This window comes from Doryrhamphus excisus, linkage group LG16 (assembly GCF_037039965.1).
Source record: "Doryrhamphus excisus strain RoL-2023G ecotype Guam linkage group LG16, RoL_Dexc_Guam_v1.1, whole genome shotgun sequence".
In the NCBI taxonomy this organism is placed as follows: Eukaryota; Metazoa; Chordata; class Actinopteri; order Syngnathiformes; family Syngnathidae; genus Doryrhamphus; species Doryrhamphus excisus.
In genome coordinates this window covers 7,028,366-7,049,749 of record NC_136372.1, presented here as the reverse complement: position 1 = coordinate 7,049,749, position 21,384 = coordinate 7,028,366, and the positions used below count along the sequence as shown (strand labels likewise).

The following is a 21,384-nucleotide window of genomic DNA, read 5'->3' as shown; positions in this document are numbered from 1 at the left end:
CCATGTACACGTTTCTGTGTGTGTGTGAGCACTTTCAAAGTGCCTACCTGTGCCTCCCAGCCGAAGGCATTTTGAGTGCTGAAGGCACTTTGAGGTTGTATCAGGCTCTTCAATCGCCTCGTCATCCTGGCGGTACGGAGTGCGGGCCGCTTTGAAGAGCAATGCGAGTTTTTAAGAGCGCGGATCTGACGAGCCCGGCATGCAGTAGCGCTTACCAAAACTTAATTAATGATCTGCGATGGGAAGCAGGCCAAACACAAACACACACATCAGAGACAATGGACAAACAGGATGGTTCAAGGCCAAACCCACAACTAATTTTATCTGGAAGGGAAATTTGCTGAAGGTCTAAAGAAGGAAGTAAGCACGGACAAAAGTAAACATATTAATGCCGCATGATCAATTCTTTGTGTGCCTTTTAAAGTCAGTGGGAAAGAATTTTCAGTACAGTCTTTAACCCTGGACAGGATATTGCATCCATATGGTATTTTTTTCCCCCTTCAGATATGTTTCCAATCATCTCGCATTGCTGAAGAGCACTTGTGGTTTTCAGCATTGTCCTACAGCTGAACTGGAACACACTGTATGGCGGCTTACAAAAGGGTGATGTCACCGTACGCAATGACAGGGGCATGCATGCAAAGGGTAGTCCACAGGTAATCAGGACGTACGCCATAAATTAGACGCGCGTTAATGCCGATTTGTGGGGTTCACACGGAAAAATTAATTCGCTCGCAGCCTACAGTTTTCAGTGGCAGCGCCGTTTGTGAGCATTCAAAACGACTCTGTTCAACGTCTCTCACAAGAGTTCAATGTGGCAGCGAAGGAGAGCTGGGGGAGACGCTATTTGCTCGTTTGTCTGTAATCATCGCCGTCTCGCTGTGCTCGCCTGTGTAACTCTGTCTGCCAGGGAGAGAGTTGCTGCTGTAATGACAAGAGACTTTATTTCCATTTCACAGTGCGCCATTGCTGCCTGTCAGGAGAGATTCTCTTCATCCCCGCCTGCTTACTTTCTGTCAGCGCCACACATTACACATACGATGTGTCGAGAGTACAAGTAAGATAGGAATACTGAAGAGCATAAATCAAGATCACACTAGCAGGCTTGGACGCAAGAAATTAGCGTGACTGGCAACATGAGTGGCACAACATTTGTTGGCCTTGACCTTCAATGACGCTTCATAATTCTAGTAGGGTGCCAACTCAAATCCATTCATTTTATATGCCGTTTATCCTCACTAGGGTCTCACTATGCTGGAGCCTATCCCAGCTGTGTTTGGGCAAGAGGCGGGGTACACCCTGGACTGGTCGCCAGCCAACCACAGGGCTGAAATACAGAAAAAAAATCAACCTCAGACAATTATTCATTCATTCATACCACTTATCCTCACGAGGGTCGCGGGGGTGCTGGAACCTATCCCAGCTGTCTTCGGGCGAGAGGCGGGGTACACCCTGGACTGGTCGCCAGCCAATCACAGGGCACATATAGACAAACAACCATTCACACTCACATTCATACCTATGGACAATTTGGAGTCGCCAATTAACCTAGCATGTTTTTGGAATGTGGGAGGAAACCGGAGTACCCGGAGAAAATCCACACATGCACGGGGAGAACATGCAAACTCCACACAGAGATGGCCGAGGGTGATAAGTAAAAAATAATCCATCCATAATCCATCCATCCATTTTCTATGCCGTTTATCCTCACTCGGGTCTCACTATGCTGGAGCCTATCCCAGCTGTGTTTGGGCGAGAGGCGGGGTACACCCTGGACTGGTCGCCAGCCAAACACAGGGCTGAAATACAGAAAAAAATCAACCTCAGACAACTATTCATTCATTCATTTTCTTCCGCTTATCCTCACAAGGGGCGCGGGGGTGCTGGAGCCTATCCCAGCCGTCTTCAGGCGAAAGGCGGGGTACACCCTTGACTGGTCGCCAGCCAATCACAGGGCACATATAGACAAACAACCATTCACACTCACATTCATACCTATGGACAATTTGGAGTCGCCAATTAACCTAGCATGTTTTTGGAATGTGGGAGGAAACCGGAGTACCCGGAGAAAACCCACGCATGCACGGGGAGAACATGCAAACTCCACACAAGTAAAAGTAAAAATAATTTCCCCCAAAAATCAATCAATAACTTATAACTAGAACTGAAACCAAAAACAAAAAAAGACCTTAATGAACCCAATGAAATGGGATGGTTAGCCACGGTGGAGCCCTTCAGAAGGATTCTTGGGACAGGTGAGCCCTTTGTAATCGACCCCAAGGTGTACCTAGCCTCTCGCCCGAAGACAGCTGGGATAGGCTCCAGCACCCCCGCGACCCTTATGAGGATAAACGGTAGAAAATGAATGAATTAATTATTTTTACTTATGTTCTGAGAAAGGGCTGCATGGTGGTCGAGTGGTTAGCACGCAGACCTCACAGCTAGGAGACCAAGGTTTGATTCCACCCTCGGCCATCTCTGTGTGGAGTTTGCATGTTCTCCCCGTGCATGCGTGGGTTTTCTTCCGGGTACTCCGGTTTCCTCCCACATTCCAAAAACATGCTAGGTTAATTGGCAACTTCAAATTGTCCATAGGTATGAATGTGAGTGTGAATGGTTGTTTGTCTATATGTGCCCTGTGATTGGCTGGCGACCAGTCCAGGGTGTATCCCACCTGGGATAGGCTCCAGCACCTCCCTCGACCCTCGTGAGGATAAGCAGTAGAAAATGAATGTATGAATGAATTAGTTTTACTTATGTTATGGAACCACCAACACCTAACAACCATGTGGACGTAATCTCAGGTCTATCTGGGTCAGGAGTCTTCCATACAGATCACAATCCATCCAAGCCTTTGCGTTTTTGTTATTTGAGACACTAGAAGTTTCAATGTTTCGCCATATTTGGGAAAACTTTCAAAGGCCCCATGTCCCACATAGCGACATAGCGACTCTGTCCATCAATGAGTCCCCCATCATTGGGTCTATCGCACAGGACTCACTAGTCACTAGTGTATTTCCAACCATGCCACTTTTGACATCTTGAAAAAAAAGTCTACCTTCCATCTTCTTGAGGGGGACCTGTTTAATGTCTCTCATTGTTAACGCAGGTTTATACTGGAGCCTATCCCAGCTGTCTTTAGGCGAGAGACGGGCTACACCCTGGACTGGTCACCAGCCAATTGCAGCGGCTGGACAACCAAACCGTGAAAACGGATCAATTATCCAACATGGATAAAACAATGCTTTTTCAAATGGTCTTTGAACTCGTCTTGAACTGTGTCAACATTATGTTTTCCTCCGCAGGTAGGACCTCACTTCCCCTTCATTTACACCTCCTTACCCACTTTGATCAGCCAGTCTGCCTGATGTAAAGATGCAGGGATGATTCAGAGCTGAATGAGGAACTGAGAAATCAGGGCCCGGCATCCTGGTGTCCCATTTAAGAACTCCACTTCAAAAACCAACGTGTAATCTACAGCATGCCACAAGATGGAAGCGGCCTGACGCCATGTTTTAATGCGATTGAGAAAGTGTGTCGTTTCCCTCCCTCCTCTTGGATGACTTCAAAAAGTGAGTCGTGTGATGTTTCTTTTTTTTTTTTTTTGGAAGGGAGGGATGGCAGAGCCTTTACTTTGACTCTTTCATCTGCTGGGTGACTCACTCTCTGTCACAGCCGCCGGGCCTGATGGTGCGCTGAGGAGCTTGGATAGGTTCTTCTGGATTTGTATGCACTCCCATCAACAAACATAAAAAAATTCCTAATACAAAAAAAAAACAAAAAACACCTGCTTTAAAACTATGTTGTAATAATATAAAAACAGTCAGATCACATCACAGTGCATCAGTGGGTAACTGAGATTAATCCGCCCACATCCCATAAACTTCTACCTCTTTCTCTCCTAAAATCCCATCCCATTCTCTGCCTCCCTCGGCTCTTTTGTCTCCTAAGTTGGTTTGTCAGTGCGAGGTGAATGTGGGCTCTCTTTGATCATCCCTCGGCCTATGTTTCTCTCCTCCTCGTCTTAATCCATGACCAAGTGAATAATGTGATTTAGTGTATCTCCAAATGGCAGAGGACCGACCCAGTAAGTCAGCGGCACTGACAAGTGTTTGGTGTGTGTGGGGTGGCAAAAAAAAAAAAAAAGATGAACTGGCTATATGACAACGCATGACAGGGACAACAACATCATAATCGCAACACTAATACTGCACGTGTCCGGTTTGGTCTTGTGTGATTGGATAATTCAGTTCTATCAATGACACACACATGCATCAGCAATTAAAAGCAGAGGGAGCCGCTTGATGTTAGACGGTGTGTGTAATACGTGTATACAGGTCAGAACCTCGCATTCATTTTCAAAGTGGCCATTGACTCTAGAGCAGGGGTCTCAAACTCAATTTACCTGGGGGCCACTGGAGCTAGGGTCTGGGCAAGGCTGGGCCGCATCAGGTTTTCAAAAAAACGCATTTATTAAATACAGAAAAATATACAAACTTTTTCAGTTCAACTGACTCTGTACTCTTGCTGCTGTGCAATGCAAATTTCCCCACTGAGGGACGAATAAAGGCACATCTTATCTTATCTAAATATAATGCAAAAAAGGTCAGTAAGGATAATTCATCATGCCGCCTACAGAGAACATACTAACTCCTTATTTCTAAAATCACAAATACTTAAACTTGCTGATATAGTTCATCTTCAAACAGCTAAAATAATGCATAAGGCTAAAAATAACCAATTAGCTAAAAATGTCATCCAATACTTCTCTACAAGAGAGGAGAAATATGATCTCAGGGAAGAACTACATTTGAAACACTTATATGCTAGGACTACGTTAAAAAGCCATAGCATTTCAGTATGTGGAATCAAACTATGGGATGGATTGAGTAAGACCCTCAAACAATGCACAACGATGAGCCAATTCAAGAAACAATACAAGCAGTTGATGTTTGCTAAATACAAGGATGAAGAGTTTTGAACCAATGATGTGCTATACATATCACTATATTGACACTTACTATGGTACCCATTATGTCATTGGATGCTCATATCACCTCGTACTTTGGAATGTGACAAAAAATTACAAAAAATAAAAAAAACAAACAAAAAAAACCTAAAACGATATTAGGAAAGCAGGAAGTGAACAAATGTTACTGATTGTAAAAGTACCAGATGGAGGGGTAGGATTTAATAAGCTTTGATCCTTCCTACTCCTTTTGGACATGTGGAACAGTGAACTGATTATGTGATGCATTCAATTGTAATCTGATGCATGTTCAAATGAAATAAAACCATTACCATTAGCACATTCTTGACAGCTCTATGTAATATTTCTCCAAAATCCGGGCTTGAAAAAGTTGGGTCGTCTTATATTCGGGTCAGTGAAACAGTTCGGGATGAGGTTCAACTAGAATTCATTCATTCGTATTAAGAGTTTTGATTCAGACTAGCACCCCCTGGTGGATTAATTGCTAAAAGTTTATTGCAACGCTATGGCTACATTAAAGTTTGAGGATCTGCTATTCAACTCTTACCGCTGATGTTCTGAGTTTTACCACAGCTTGTGAAAGCAGCAAGACAGGTGACAGGTGGGTTGGGTATAGGGGGGGCTGGGACGCACGCAAGATAAGAAGGTGTGTGTGTGTGTGTGAGAGAGAGAGAGAGAGAGAGAGCGAGAGAGAGAAAGAGGGGAGTTGCAGCTTCACTGTAGCCCAGAGATGAGGCGTCTTTATCAGGCATAGAAGCCGCTTCGCAGGCCTGTCAGTGGAGCATAGAGATTGGAGGACACACACGCACACATTTAGAGAGATAAAGTTCAATAGCAACACCTAAGAAGCCCCTCCCCTGCACACCTGCTCAGCATCCCTTTTTTTTAACAAGACTAAAAAGTCGGGAACTAGCCTTTTCTTATCTTCTCTGATATTCTGTTTCTCATTATTCCCCCAATATCAACCCCCCCCCCTGTTTCTCCCCTCTTTTAAACGTCTTTGATGAGAATCCATTCATGGATTTAATGGATTTCTCTGGCCTTTTTTCCAGGATCTGTTTAAAAAAAATGGCCTGCCCAAGCTGTGCTTCCAAGAGCACAGTAGACTGCAGAGGACAGCATTTTCAGTCCGTATCAAAAAGAATGAGACATTTTAAGCTTAGCAAACAGGGCGATCCAGTCAATATAGATCTGAGGCCTGGCTGACTTCAATCCCATGTGGGAGAAAAAAAAAAAAAAACAGGGTGCAACAAAGTAGGAAGTTTTCCCCGGCTGCTACCGAGTCAAACTTGGAAATGGATTAGAAAGTAGGAAAAAAAAAAGGGAAAAAAAATAAGACGTTATGTGAAAGAGGATGGTGAAATCCTTCATCTCTTTCATAATAAGAAGGTAAAAGTGTTATCAGGCAACCTCACTGCTTTGAATGCACTCCAGATTCCCACACAACTCACGTACTGTAGAAGAAGACAGTGTGCAAAAAAAAGACACAATAGACTAAAAAACCCTTGCTTTCCAAATGGAAAAAAGGGGGGGTACAAGGGACTTTTTCAAATGAGAATTACCCTATAATAAGCTCAGTCCATTTCCTCCCTGGTTTCTGTTCACCATATGATGCCAAAATGGCCACTTGGTTCTTCGGAGGTCTCTGTATTTCGGAGTTAATGCTACACAGCTGGTGCAGGATGGTGTCTAATGAAAAACGCTCTCTTTGATGGGCCCCTGCCGGAGGGATTAGACTCTGATCAACACCACCCTTAAGTTAGCTTCCTGTTAGAGATTACCGAGTGATTTCCCCAACCGGTAGCAAAAGGTTACAAGGCAGTAAAATGAAAGACTCCTCCTCATATGTTCCAATTTCAACTTCACCTGGATTGAGCAAGGAAGCAAAAATGCACAGCTGGATAACAGATCAAGTGCGGTTTCCATTCCAGGTTTGACCCGTATATCAACTCAAAGTACTTGTGAATATATTTTACAATCGTGCACACCGTGTCGTTAAGTGGATCTCCATAAATGTTCTTTAGACTTGACTCTGTGCGTCCAAACTATAAGATAAATCCAAGGATGAATGGACTACTATATTCAAGTGTGTTTAAACTCTTATTGGTGCCCTCAACCGAGCATAAAAGCTGTTGAAAATGGTCCGACATATGTAAACAATCCCACTTCTGACACCATTTATCATTAACTTACCACCATAAATACAACACATTCTGTGTTGTTCTATTCTATTCATCATTAATGTCTCCCCTTTTTAAACATGGCACACCTGTCCCGTTGGTGCATCCCACTTCTTACACCATTTGACACAGGACAGACATTTCACAATCATACAAAAGAAAAACGATGTCCTTAAGAAGATTGACTGCCCACTAATACTCGACAAAGATGTCCAAGCTTACAAATGAATCCATGGGTGAACGTGGGGCTGGGGGATATATCAATATTTTTAAATTATGGTCTAAAATAGGAGACCCGGGTTCGATTCCACTCTTGGCTACCTCCGTGCCTGTGTGGGTTTTCTCCGGGTACTCCGGTTTCCTCCCACATTCCAAAAACATGCTAGGTTAATTGGCGACTCCAAATTGTCCATAGGTATGAATGTGAGTGTGAATGGTTGTTTGTCTATATGTGCCCTGTCATTGGCTGGCGACCAGTCCAGGGTGTACCCCGCCTCTTGCCCGAAGACAATATGCCCCTCATGAGGATAAGTAGAAAATGAATGAATGTCTTATTTACTCTTATGTCCACTAACTTGGGTAATATGAACGTAAAGGTGACTATAGGGGTGTTAGTACATGTCTAGAGGGCTCTAATTGTATTAAAAAATTATTTAAAAGTTTGAAAACAGATTTTTGAAGCTCCAACTTTGAAAATATTCCATTTATCCTACTTTGTGGAAATTCACTTTATGACTTTGGGTCTGGAACCAATGAACTCATTCGCTAACAAAGACATATTTATACATTTTGTATATTTATGACGCTTTACATTGGTGATGCAACGGTATGAATGTGGGTGTGAATGGTTGTTTGTCTATATGTGCCCTGTGATTGGCTGGCGACCAGTCCAGGGTGTACCCCGCCTCTCGCCCGAAGACAGCTGGGATAGGCTCCAGCGCCCCTGTGACCCTTGTGAGGATAAGCGGTAGAAAATGAATGAATGAATGAATGAATGAATGGTCTAAAATAGGTCTTTTAAGCACGATATCAAAATAAGTTAAAACAGTTTTTTCAGGTACCCTGAAAAAAGGTCTACCCACCCAATCACAACTAACAACCCCACTTCTGACGCCATTTGTCACGTAAACTGTAGGGCAGTGATTCCCAAAGTGTGGGCCATGGTAGTACTGCAGGTGGGCCATGAGCGGTCATTAAAAATATTATTCATTTTTGCAGATATTATTTTTAAAATTATTTTTATTGTAAAATATTTATTGCATGATTAAAAAATAAAAAAAATATTTTTATATTTGTTTATTATTATGTATTTATTATTTATACATTTATTTGTAATGTTTATATTTAAATATTTATATATAAGTAATAACGTTTTGAGTGTTATTGACCTGTCACAATATTTTAGGAACCTTATACAGTTTATGATTGGAACGTAGTTCTCTGGTCATCATGCCAGTCTTGAATGCAGTTATGAAAAGTATGAGAAATAATTAGATTAAAAGTATGGGCTTCCTTTATCTCCCTGCTTTCATTTCAATCCTGAATCTTTATAATAATAATAATAATAATAATAATAATAATAATAATAATAATAATAATAATAATAATAATAATAATAATAATAATAATAATAATAATAATAATAATAATAATAATAATAATAATAATAATAATAAGTTAAGTGCTCTGAGAACGCAGCATTTAATATATGTACTTTATAGGACAAAGGTGGGCCGCAGAGATTTTTTTGATTTTCAAGTGGGCCTTGAGTTGGTAAAGTTTTGGAACCCTTTCTCTGGGGTATTTCGAGTGGAAACAACTGTATACTAACCACAAAACACATTCTGATCATCAGTCCCACCCATCTTTGACGTTGATTGGACACACCACTGACAACCACTTGCATCTAAACATCCCACTTCTGACACCACTGTCAAGGAACTCTCTTGATATTTGTTACCTTCTCCTCAGCAGCTTCCTTCTCTTGCTGGTGATTCCTCTCAAGCTCATTGCGAATGCTTTCCATGTCAGAGCGGAGCCGCTTTAGGGACGCGTCTTTGTCCAGGTAAGCCCTCTGCTTTTCCTCCTCTCGGAGCACTGCCATCTTGGCCAGCTGTTGCTTATGTTGGACACGATCCACGTGGAGTTCCTCACGCAAACACGACAACTGGGTCTCCAAATCGGAAATCGCCTGAAAAGACACAGAATTCTTGTCTTTAATGATTTGTTGTGTATATAAACTGTATCTTGTCCATGTTACAAGAAATATCCATGTCATTTGTGAGTAGTTTTACTTTATTTTAGATTAATTTTAGTCATTGATTCCTTATGTTGCCGGTTGTATCATGTTAACAAGATTTAGAATTCATTCACAAAACGTGACATGCTTAAATCTGTTTTCCTTGGTGTTTGCCATAAGTGTGGGTAACCTCTAAAATGTCATGACCCCCATTTAATCTGCTGGCCTCTCTTTTTAAACATACTCAGCCTTGACTTTGCCCAGAAGAGCCCTCTTTAATAGCTGCCAGGGACCGTCAACATTACAAAGTGGGAATGCTAATAAGAGCCACCCCTCTATTTGCCTCTCTGAAACACCAGAAATAGTCTGGACTTGACAGACGTAATTAAGTTACATCTCAAAGACTTTTGCAACATGTCAAAACTTCAAAAGGAATTGATGATAATTCTCCTAAAATGGCAACGCTTTTTTGGGGGGGTGATGAAGAATCCTTGCAGAGAAAAGGTGGCAAATAGACTGAAAGCTGTTTCTAATACTTGGTGTGGTATGGTGACATAACCCACGATATTATAAACAGCTTGTTAACCGTCAACTTCAACCACAATAATAAACACATTAACACACAATTATTATTATTATTATTTTGGGAACAAAAGCGCTCAAAAACTCAACAAGCATGTGCATCCTGTGCAAGTTTTATTTGTCCAGAACGCCCTATTATTAGCGCCCTGTGTCTTATTAGTTTTTAAATATTAGCACTTGCTAATATTGACACAAAATCTGGTACGCATATTCATGACAAACAAAAATCATCAAAAAAAAAACAAAACTGATGTCTACCACTACAACCTTGACTCCCATTTTATCATATTGTTATACTACCTTGTACAATGGGAATACAGGAAGTGTATTGCAAGGGATATAAAAAAGATGAGGCGTAAGGTTACTGTATTTTCTGGACTATAAGTCGCACTTTTTTTCATAGGTTGGCTGTTCCTGCGACTTATAGTCCAGAGCGACTTATAAATGAAAAAACTGGACAGCTTTTCTGTTCATGTTTATTTTTGGTGTAACTGTGTTAGCGTTGTGTTAGCATATCTTACACCTATTCAGCCTGTTCTCTATTTTTTTATTGTTAAAACTTTCCTTCCAAGAGGACGTAATGTCTGTTTTGGTCAAGTAGTTTGGAAAATAAATTACCCGCAAAAAATGCGACTTATACTCCAATGCGACTTATGTATGTTTTTTTCTACCTAATGATGCATTTTTAGCCTTGTGCGACTTATACTCCGGAGCGACTTATAGTCCAGAAAATACGGTAAATAAGCTCTGCTCCTTCCTGTGAATTGTACTATGTGATGTATTCCAATGTAACTTGTATACATGCCCAAAATAAATTAAACCATCACCATTACCACTCTGGTTTGGGGGTTTTGGGACACCTCCAGGAATTGTACCTCAACAAACCCCACCTCGTTCTTTACAATTATCATTCCTAACTAAATTGCCTTTTTGAGGGCTTTAAAGTACTCAACTTTTGCATGTTTTCAGGGTCTAGGCCCCACCAAACTCACTCAGAAGTACACCCAGGAGAGTTAGAGATTCCATCAACTACCAATAAGCCTGTATGGATGTTCATCATGACAGAACAAAGGAAAATCTAAGTTTTAGTTTCAAGGTGCGTTTGTTTGAAGGAGGTCTGGGCCTTTTTCATGGGTTGTCCCTGAAAAACCATTTCCCAACTACTACTGATGATGAATCTTGAACCAGTCATGATGTGCTATATATATCACTATATTGACACTTACTATGGTACCCATTATGTCATTGGATGGTCATATCACCTCGTACTTCGGTACGTGACAAAAAAAAAGAAAAAAAAACAACCAAAAAACAAAACTTAAACTATATTAGGAAAGCAGGAAGTGAACAAATGTAACAGTTACTGATTGTAAAAGTACCAGATGGAGGGGTAGGATTTAATAAGCTTTGTTTCTTCCTACTCCTTTTGGACATGTGGAACTGTGAACTGATTATGTGATGCATTCAAGTGTAATCTGATGCATGTTCAAATGAAATAAAACCATTACCATTACCATTATGGAAATCAATTTGTAGTGGCGGGCCACCATAAAAGAAACACTATGTATGTGAAACACTGGTGTAGATATAGCATCGTCCCTTGTTTATTGCTGTTAATTGGTTCCAGCACCATCTGGAGAGTTATTAAACATTGGCACCCGGTCCCAGTGCTTCAGATTGATGTCTGATTTGTCATACAAAACTCAATCATCTATGCTGTAGTATGTATAGGTGCCATTATTGAGGAATTAATGTCATTTTCAGGGGTTGTACCTCCATCCATCCATCCATCTATCTTCTATGCTGCTTATCCTCACTAAGGTCGCGGGTATCCTGGAGCCTACCCCAGCAGTCTTTGGGCAAGAGGCCTGGTACACCCTGGACCGGTCGGGGTTGTACCTGTTGCTAAATAATATCTTATATTCAACAATGTTTTCAGCAATTTTTAATACACCACATAACAAAAACCTACATTGCCTGTAGGATGCGGCTATTGCACACTCATTACAAGCCTTGCTTTTACAGTTTCTTACTGCGGATTGCACTCCTTCAGGCTAAACCTTGCTCAAATGCTTGGGCATCGCACAGAAAGAAGCGTTTCAAGCTAACACTGGAGAGAATCAAGGCGACTTTGGACAAGAAACGTCACCCGAAAGGGCTGATGATTTAGCTTGTGTGCACAAACACAAAAATAACCGCCATAAAACAGCATAAAAACGCTATATTTAATTATTTGATCTGAGCCCTCAAGAGTCTTTAATGTATAATTCTCATTAAAAATTATGGGTGATGTGTCTTGAAAAAAAAATGCTTTCATGAGTAGAGAGTGATCCCCCTATTGGCTGTGACATGGCGAATGACACACATAGAAACAGGACAGACTGAGTGTAGTGAGTGCACATGGAGAAGAGGTTGATGTAGAGATATCAGAAACGGTACCAAATAGAAGAATGTGGGTCACGGTTTGTCTGCTCCAAGGAAGATAAAAGGCTGACAGAACATCAGCGTAAAAGTTCAAAGATCAAGAGAAATCACACAGAAACTGCAAAACATCTGTACAGTATCCTAAAGTGCGATAATGTGACAAGTTGCCTTGCAGTGTGCAGTAGCTAAACCGATGTACTATCATCCTGCATAAAGATGTAGCCCATACCTTTTGTTTTTCCCCATATGAGATGATCTCTGGTAATACTGATGAGTATCAAAGCAACCGAGTCAACACTATATGGTCACAACCACTGGAGGTGCTGCTGATACTCGGTTTTCTAATGGTAATTCAATAAAACTTAAATAAATTAAAACTGCTTTGTCACATTATGCACTATTTTAATAATATACCAGGAATTAATAATGCCGACCAGTCCAGTGTGTACTCAGCCTCTCGCCCGAAGTCGGCTGGAATAGGCTCCAGCATACCCCCGCGACGGTAATTCAATAAAACTTAAATAAAATAAAATTGCTTTGTCACATGATGCACTATTTTAATAATATATCAGGAATTAATAATGCCGACCAGTCCAGTGTGTACTCAGCCTCTCACCCGAAGTCAGCTGGGATAGGCTCCACCACACCCCCGCGACCCTAATGAGGATAAGTGGTATAGAAAATGGATGGATGGATAGAATTAATCATGCATTGTGATATTTAATTATTGATATTATTACATGCCCTTTTTCAACTCAGCAGCCAAATCTTTTACTATGTGATATTAAGGACCATTTTCTGTTCTATGGTTATCATCACATATTTTGTCTTTGCCATCACAGGTAATTTTCTGCAGTGGCATCAGAAAGGAACACACTTTACACAGGCCATCATTGGCTGCAGATGATCACGTGACCTTGTGTAGCCAATCAAGTTGCTGACGTGGTAGTACGTCATGTGATGTCTTACTTGAAAAGAAAGTGGTTGGATGATTATGCACGACATGGATTTGCATGAATTACGGAAAAACTTATCTATACTAAAGAAGGGTTTGGTGAATGTGTATATGAAACTGGTGGGGTTCAGGACCTCCAAAAAAGGTTAAGAACCACTGCTTCAGAGACATATTTTCGCAGAACATCTTGGTTGAACTCCAAATTTTGGACTTCTGGGGTGTTCGAACTTTGAAGGTTGCACTGTAATGTAATATAGTCAGCCATATTTGTTTATTTTTATAAAATGATCTTTTATTGTTTCATTTTTGCTTCTTTTTAGTTTTATTGTGGGTAGAATTCTTTGGATTTATTATACTTGATTAGGATTCTTTGTATTTGTATTGTAAAAACTAATAGATACAATAGCCAAATAATCATTATCTAATTAGAGTGGAAGCTTTGTTAGCATCACTAAAATGCTAACCAAATTAGTTTCTCTCATAAGAAATAATATAAATCCAATGTGTCCATTCTAGAAAGCCAATGTGTTAACACTTGGGATGTCCGATATTGGCTTTATTGCTGAAAAATATCGATATGCCCATATTGTCCAACTCTCAATTTCGTATACCGATATCAGCCGATACTGATATTAATATATGTAGCATGACATATCTTCTATGGTGGAATGAACACATCAACATGTGGTGGAAAAAATGGGACGCATTACATTGTACGCTAACTGGAAAATGTATGCAAACCAAGACACAATTTTCAACTTTAACCAAAAAACAGGAAGACCATAACCGTGGTTAATCTAGTGGTACTGTGTACATAAATGCACAATATATTTTGTGTTACTGTATAGTTGAAAGAGTACTATTTCGTTACAAAATATAATCACCTTCTCTGCTATACAGAGAATAACTGGATTCAAACATAATTTTTTTTTTATGTAAGCTCTTCTGATGCGTTTCTATTCTCATTAATGTTTCATCATTGTCAGTCAAACTCAAGCACCTCAACATTTGATATATGCACATCCTCAATAAGTTCACGCTTTTGAACAGACGATGCTCTTCTTCCTCTATGATCAGTCAAATTAACGGGGGAAAAAAAAGTGGGGCGATGACATGCAATCATTTAAGGCTGACATGCAAACCGAGTGAAACGCTTGTCTACTGCAGAAAATCAGTGAGAAATATAAGACAAGTCCCCTTGACAGGGACAGTCATACAGTAAATGACACTACACAAGCACTAGTCTACGACTGTCTGCCTTGTTGTCTTCATCACACATCTTCTCAGCCGCTTGTGTTTGTCATCACGCTCGCCACTTGACTCGTCCGAATCACATAGCTGGGATGGAAACGCTTTGAAAAACTGACAGCATCCTTAGTTCGTCCATGGGAGAGATCTCATAAGAGAAGTGAGACTCGATGCTGTTTGATGACCAGATGGTGTGTGCTCCAAGAAAATACATCAAGATTCAGGACAGGATTTGAAAGGAGGAGTTGGTGGAGAAAAATGGAACAACTAACCGATTTGGCCCGCCCCGTGTGCAAGCCCGGGTTAGAGTGCGGTAGGCTTTAAGCTATAAGTCAACATCCAGCATGATGCTTACGGGGCCGAAGAGTGAGGTTTACTGGCTTTTCAATATTTTAGTGATAAAATTGTCTGGAAAATGTCACTAAGTACAGCATGCAGGCAATCCCGAAACGAGAAAGTGTGCTACGCTAGCTCAACCGATCCTTGAGTCCCACCCACGCAGGGGCGTTACTACTTCCTGATTGAATCAGTGCGTTAGACTAGTATTTAACTGGTTCCAGCTTGTGTCAATCAAGGGTGTGTGGATGTTCTACTGTGCAAGCGTGCAACTGGCTTGATGCAAAAGTAACAGATTTTTTATTTATTTATTTATTTATTTTTACCAAAGTGAATCATCACCATGTTTTTTTGGGTTCTCTTAATGAGCAACCTATATTAACCTTAAAAAAACTCTGCAGGAGTCAGTTCCTCACCAGCCATGAACTTTACAGCCCCTCCCTAGTACATGCATACCAGTATGAATTAATTGTCTCATTGTTATTTACATATAGTAACATTAAACATATATACGACCCAATGGTGTTATATAAATTGAATTATGGTAATCTGGTAATATTGATGAGTATCAAAGCTACCGAGTCAACACTATATGGTCACAACCACCGGAGGTGCTGCTGATACTCGGTTTTCTAACGGTAATTCAATAAAACTTAAATAAATTAAAATTGCTTTGTCACATGACACAGTTCCTCACCAGCCAGAACTTTACAGCCCCTCCTTAGTGCATGCATACCAGTATGCATGGCCACATATGGTATGAATTAATTGTCTAATGTGCTCATTGTTATTTACATATAGTAACATTAAACATATATACAACCCAATGGTGTTATGTAGCTTGAATTATGGTAATCTGGTAATACTGATGAGTATCAAAGCAATTGGGTCAACACTACATGGTCACAACCACCGGAGGTGCTGCTGATACTCGGTTTTGTTAATGGTAATTCAATAAAACTTAAATAAATTAAAATTGCTTTGTCACATGACCCACTATTTTAATAATATATCAGGAATTAATAATAACGACCAGTCCAGTGTGTACTCCGCCTCTCGCCTGAAGTCAGCTGGAATAGGCTCCAGCATACCCCCGCGTAATTCAATAAAACTTAAATAAAGTATAATTGCTTTGTCACATGACACAGTTCCTCACCAGCATTGAACTTTACAGCCCCTCCCTAGTGCATGCATACCAGTATGCATGGCCACATACGTATGGTATGAATTCATTGTCTAATGTGCTCTTTGTTATTTACATATAGTAACATTGAACATATATACAACTCAATGGTGCTATTTAACTTGAATTATAATGGAAATGCTTTGCACTGCTTGCGGGTGTCATACAGTATCTGCAATACCATGCTGCTATAATTGCTGTGTGCACTGACAATTAAAATATTTTCATTGCATTTTGGCGTGATGGAAGTGTTTAAAGAAGTGTTGCTATCCATGTGACAGGAAAGATGAGAGAGTTCCCTAAAGGGGAAGCAACTTCTATTTAATAGTAAGTAGTCTTGCTAAATGTTAAAAAAGCCTCATCTTTTATACATGCAAGTTGCTAGTGTGTCAGTTGCTTGTCAATTCAGCATCAGATCCCCACCCCCCCCCACCCCCAGCACAAGAAGTCAAAGCATAGCGTCAACTTTCCAAGAACCTCGTCGTCCTGTCCTGAATGAAAATTGGGATCTTTTTTACGACTTTTGACGTTTGACACTCGGCAGGAATGTGATCTCTACTCTCGGTATTCGAGACGAGCAAACAGAAAGTGAGGATGTCGGGATGAGAGGACAGGAAGTGTGTATTGTGTCACCTCCTGAGAAATCAACACGACATTTTACTACACGCTACACACACACACAAGTGAAATATGGCTGACATGGCGCCGTCAATGGGAAAGTCAACTAGCTAGTGTAACTGGGAGGGATGTTTTCTGATAATATGAAAAGGCACATAAAAATAATGCTAACAAGGCCATCATCAACCATAACCACATTATTTTCTCCCAAAAAAACAATATGAACCCAATAGTTATATTATTTTTGACAGTTATGCCGCCGATTTCTGTTATTTCTATCCAAATGTATTTTCTTTCAAGCCGATAACAACAAAAAAATGAAGTATCCAACATATCTCAAACTGCAAGTGCCCCCCCCCCCCCCCCCCACAGAGCGCTAAGGCTAGCTTAGGCGAAGACATAGCGAGCACCACCATGGGACGAAGAGCTGCTGCTTTGGATGAATAGATCAATATCAATAGCATTAAAATGGTATCCTATGCCATACACCGGTCCGGCGTACAAACATACAAACACAAAAGAGAGATTTAGCTACCAGTGGTTTCCGATTTTTTATTTTTTTTACCAATTCTCAGTTAGTGATAAAAGTAATAAAATTAAAAGTTTTTACCTAAATTCCCTGAAAAAGTTTTTTAACGTGAATTCAGCCCAAATAAAAATTTCCCTCCGTGTATTCTAACGTGAGAAACAAAATATTCCACCAAACGTAATCACCGGAATATCAACTTCAAGTGTCCAGTAACCTGCTGTGCTTTTGAAACCCAAGGAAAAAAAACGAGGGATCATACGAAACTGTAGTCCACAGGAGACCGGTTTGGGTTAGCATGTGTGCATACGAACATGGATCAGTGGAGACCCCCTACCTGGGCATCACGCTTCCTCCACTCCTGAGTGTGTTGCTGGTGCTGCTGCAAGGCGGCCCTGGCCTGGCTCTCCAGGCTGCTCACCTCCCGCTGGCGCTCCTGGACAAGGCTGTCCTTTTCGGCGCAATGCTGCTGTTGCAGGCGTGTCCTCTCCTGCTCGTGCTTGGCGCGCTGCTCAGCCATCTGATTGGACAAGCGGGCAAAGAAAGACTTCATCAGCCACTTGGCAACTCCGTCGTCATGACAACTTGTCCATCCAATTTCCTTGAACCCTCCAACCAACTGGGTCTGGTGCCGTTGGTTGGATGTTTTGGGAACACCCTCAAAAAGTTTCTTCGCATCGTCAGGAGACGACACGCGGTGGCATGTTTACATCTGGGAACCCCACACCCCCCGCCGCCCCGCCGCCCTCTCACCTCGCGTCACTGTGTATACCCTGGCCATAAAAGTGCCATTCCTCTGTCTTCCACCCGGTCCCCGCTAACCGTCTTCTATGATCGGCGTATAAAAGAACATCTAGCTTGGGCTGTGTATGAAAGCTTGCAGGGGTTAGCCATCTGTTTGCAGAGACTAACCGATGCCCCCATGCTAGGCGCCTGACAGCATGTGAAAATCGGCTTAGGTGAAGACGACCACGCAAAAAAAAAAACGTGAAAATGAACAATTTCTCACACACTACAATAAAACTAAAACTAAAATAAAAATAAGCAGAGTTTATACCAATAATTTCCACATACCCACTTTGGAGAAGACCCTGTTGTATGAAATAGCCAATAACTGGTGAGTTTTTCAGCTTAATCAGACTGGCAGCTCAAGCTCACCAGCTGAGAGTTGATCTCCAAGCCCCGCCAGACAGCAAGCCTTTCCCATGCTCCGCTCTGTTCTCCGGTCCCCCATGGTGGCACTGGTGTCGGAGGGGACACCGGCGTGCCGAGCAGCCCCAGCCGGAGCCTCGGAGGGACAGTGAGGGGCCTCAGGGGGCTTGCTTTGAAGCTAATCCCCTGCATATTGTGTTTTGACGGCACCCTACCTGGATGGCCAGAACAGAGATCCAGCGCCTCAATGCCCGGTACGTGCCTGGTCTACCCCTAAGCTCGATCTGTGGATCTAGTGTGCTATTGAGAGCAGGTGATGAAAGAGTGGATATCGACAGGAAGCCGGATTCCATCCTCGGTCTTGTGAAGAAGGTCACAAAAGACACTTTATTTTATTGGCTATTGAATCTCCCGTTTTCGGGGGAGCTTGGTACCATTGGTATAAAAGTTATTTAATCCCAACAGATTAGTTACCAATGAGGCAGAAAATGTGTATTAGCTGCTAAGAACATCACAAGCTAGCAGTTTATGGAGCGACAAAGTCTACCCAAAGCAGTCCAAGTGTAAACATATTATGTACTTCAATGCAACGTTCTTAATAAGCCAGTCCGAAACCAATAAACCATCACCAAATTTGATCAATGGTATGCTCCATAGAAAAATGTACGCTTTATTATTACATGCAAAAACATAATAAATCAAATTCGGAGTCAGAATCCAAGCTAAGTCTTTGCCTCAGCAGGACACACGGAAGCATAATGCCGGGGATGGACATCCTTGGCTTACTTCACACTCCTGTTAAGTGTCTTGGGCCATGTGGAATTCGGAGAACAGAAGGGATCAGTGGTGAAACGACGAAGTAGAAAGAGGTAAGAAAGATCCATTGTAGGAAGAAGAAGCAAAAAAAAAAAAAAAAACAGGCAGAAGATGACAAGAGAGCAAACCCAGCAAGACGCTCGGCTGTGACATCACACGGTACCAGCATGCAGTGCAGTGGAGGATGCTGGTGATTCTTAAAGGAGCCGACGTGGCGCTTCTAAAACATGGAAGACAGAGTAGGTTACGGCACAGCTTGGCGCCACAGATGCAGAGGAGAGTACGGGGTGTTAGTGCACAGCACGACTCCTGTCAGCCTGGCCTGACATGGTTGTGTGTGCAGGACAGTGAGGTAATAATGGGCTTCTTACAAACCCCAGTGGGGGGAAATGTGAAATGTTTGAGAAGAAGGAGGGAGCAAGAGGAGGAGGGTGTGGAGGAGAATAAACCAGATGCCCTGTCTGGTCTCAGCAGGGGAGGCTGGCTTGGCTGCGAGGAGGAGGATGGAGAGAAGCAAAAAAGAGAACGCCCCTTATTCTGTCACTTAGTAACTAAGCAGCCAATGACCGTCAGATGGCCATGCCTTTGCATGCTTTTCACCCTTTTATGCACAATGGACTTTTAAAAACTGTGATAACAATAATATGTTTTGTTTATGACAACCAGACGTGAAAAAAATGATCATCTCCCTCATCTTCTTCATACACATCCTAAAATAAAGCCTGGCACCAACTAGCTCATAACTCAAAATCTGCAGTAAATTTCCAAGATTAAGTCAAGATTTTAAAAGAAAAAAGTTGTAATCTAACTAGAGAAAATAATAAAATAAAAGAATTTTGTAGTATAATGAAAAAATATTATATTGAAAATATTTTAAAAAATATTCTGAGAAGAAAGTTGAAATTAGGAGAAGAAAATAAAAAAATAAAAAAAAACAAAAAACCATCTACATATTATGGGGATAAAGCCAAAATTTACAAGAAGAAAGTTAAAATAGTTGGGGGAAAAACAGCAGGAATGAAAAAAAAACAGGTGAAATTTTATGACAATAAAGTAAGAAAATTAAGAGAAAAAAGTCGCAATTTTAAGATAAACTCTTAATATGAAGGCTGCACGGTGTGTAAGTGGTTAGCGCGCAGGCCACATAGCTTAGGCGACTCTACTTCGGTTCCAATTGCGTGTGCATGTTCTCCCCGTGCATGCGTGGGTTTTCTCCGGGTACTCCGGTTTCCTCCCACATTCCAAAAACATGCTAGGTTAATTAGCGACTCCAAATTGTCCATAGGTATGAATGTGAGTGGGAATGGTTGTTTGTCTATATGTGCCCTGTGATTGGCTGGCGACCGGTCCAGGGTGTGGTAATAATGGTAATGATTTTATTTCATTTGAACATGCATCAGATTACAATTGAATGCATCACATAATCAGTTCACAGTTCCACATGTCCAAAAGGAGTAGGAAGAAGCAAAGCTTATTAAATCCTACCCCTCCATCTGATACTTTTACAATCAGTAACTGTTACATTTGTTCACTTCCTGCTTTCCTAACATAGTTTTTTTTTTAAATTTTATGTTACTTTTGTCACGTACCGAAGTACGAGGTGATATGACCATACAATGACATAATGGGTACCATAGTAACTGTCAATACAATGATAGTATGTAGAAGACAGCTGGGATAGGCTCCAGCACCCCCACAACCCTCATGAGCCAGTTACGAGGAAAAATAGTGTAATTTTAATAGCACAGAGTTTAACAAAACAAGTTTTTGGAAAATTTGGTTGGGGAAAGATTTTTCATATTATGGGAATAAAGTAAAATATTATGAAAATAAGGCATAATAATAGAAAAAAAAAATTTCAGTTATGAAAGTTTGGACACCCCGGTATACACAGACTGGCCACAACTCTATTATGGTACTTAGCTCCATGAGAATGTCAAAATATGAGAACGCCAGTATAGTATGTTCTACACCACTGCAAACCACTGAGTTCGGAATGCAAGTATCGATTTAGACAACATAGCTGACAGCATTCTATGAATAATCTGCATACCGTATGTATGTTTCCTCTTTTTCTCTCCCCTTTAATCAGTGACAGCATGTCACAGGCATTCATGCGCTCATCATCACATCGA

The 21,384-nt window shown here is 41.2% G+C and overlaps 1 protein-coding gene across 11 annotated transcripts in view; it reads right to left on the bottom strand.

Annotated features, from left to right (window-relative positions):
- Positions 1-21,384, bottom strand: part of cep112 (centrosomal protein 112) — a 132,416-nt gene that overhangs the window by 46,930 nt on the left and 64,102 nt on the right. For all 11 annotated transcript variants that reach the window (XR_013629920.1, XM_078796978.1, XM_078796980.1 and 8 more), the window contains 2 exons: positions 17,619-17,801; positions 9,131-9,361 (listed from right to left, as the gene is read on the bottom strand). Coding sequence is in view for 10 of the 11 variants with exons in the window: in XM_078796978.1 (XP_078653104.1) it covers positions 9,131-9,361; positions 17,619-17,801 (414 nt within the window). In the remaining variant the exon portion in view is untranslated. The remainder of the gene's footprint in view (positions 1-9,130; positions 9,362-17,618; positions 17,802-21,384) is intronic.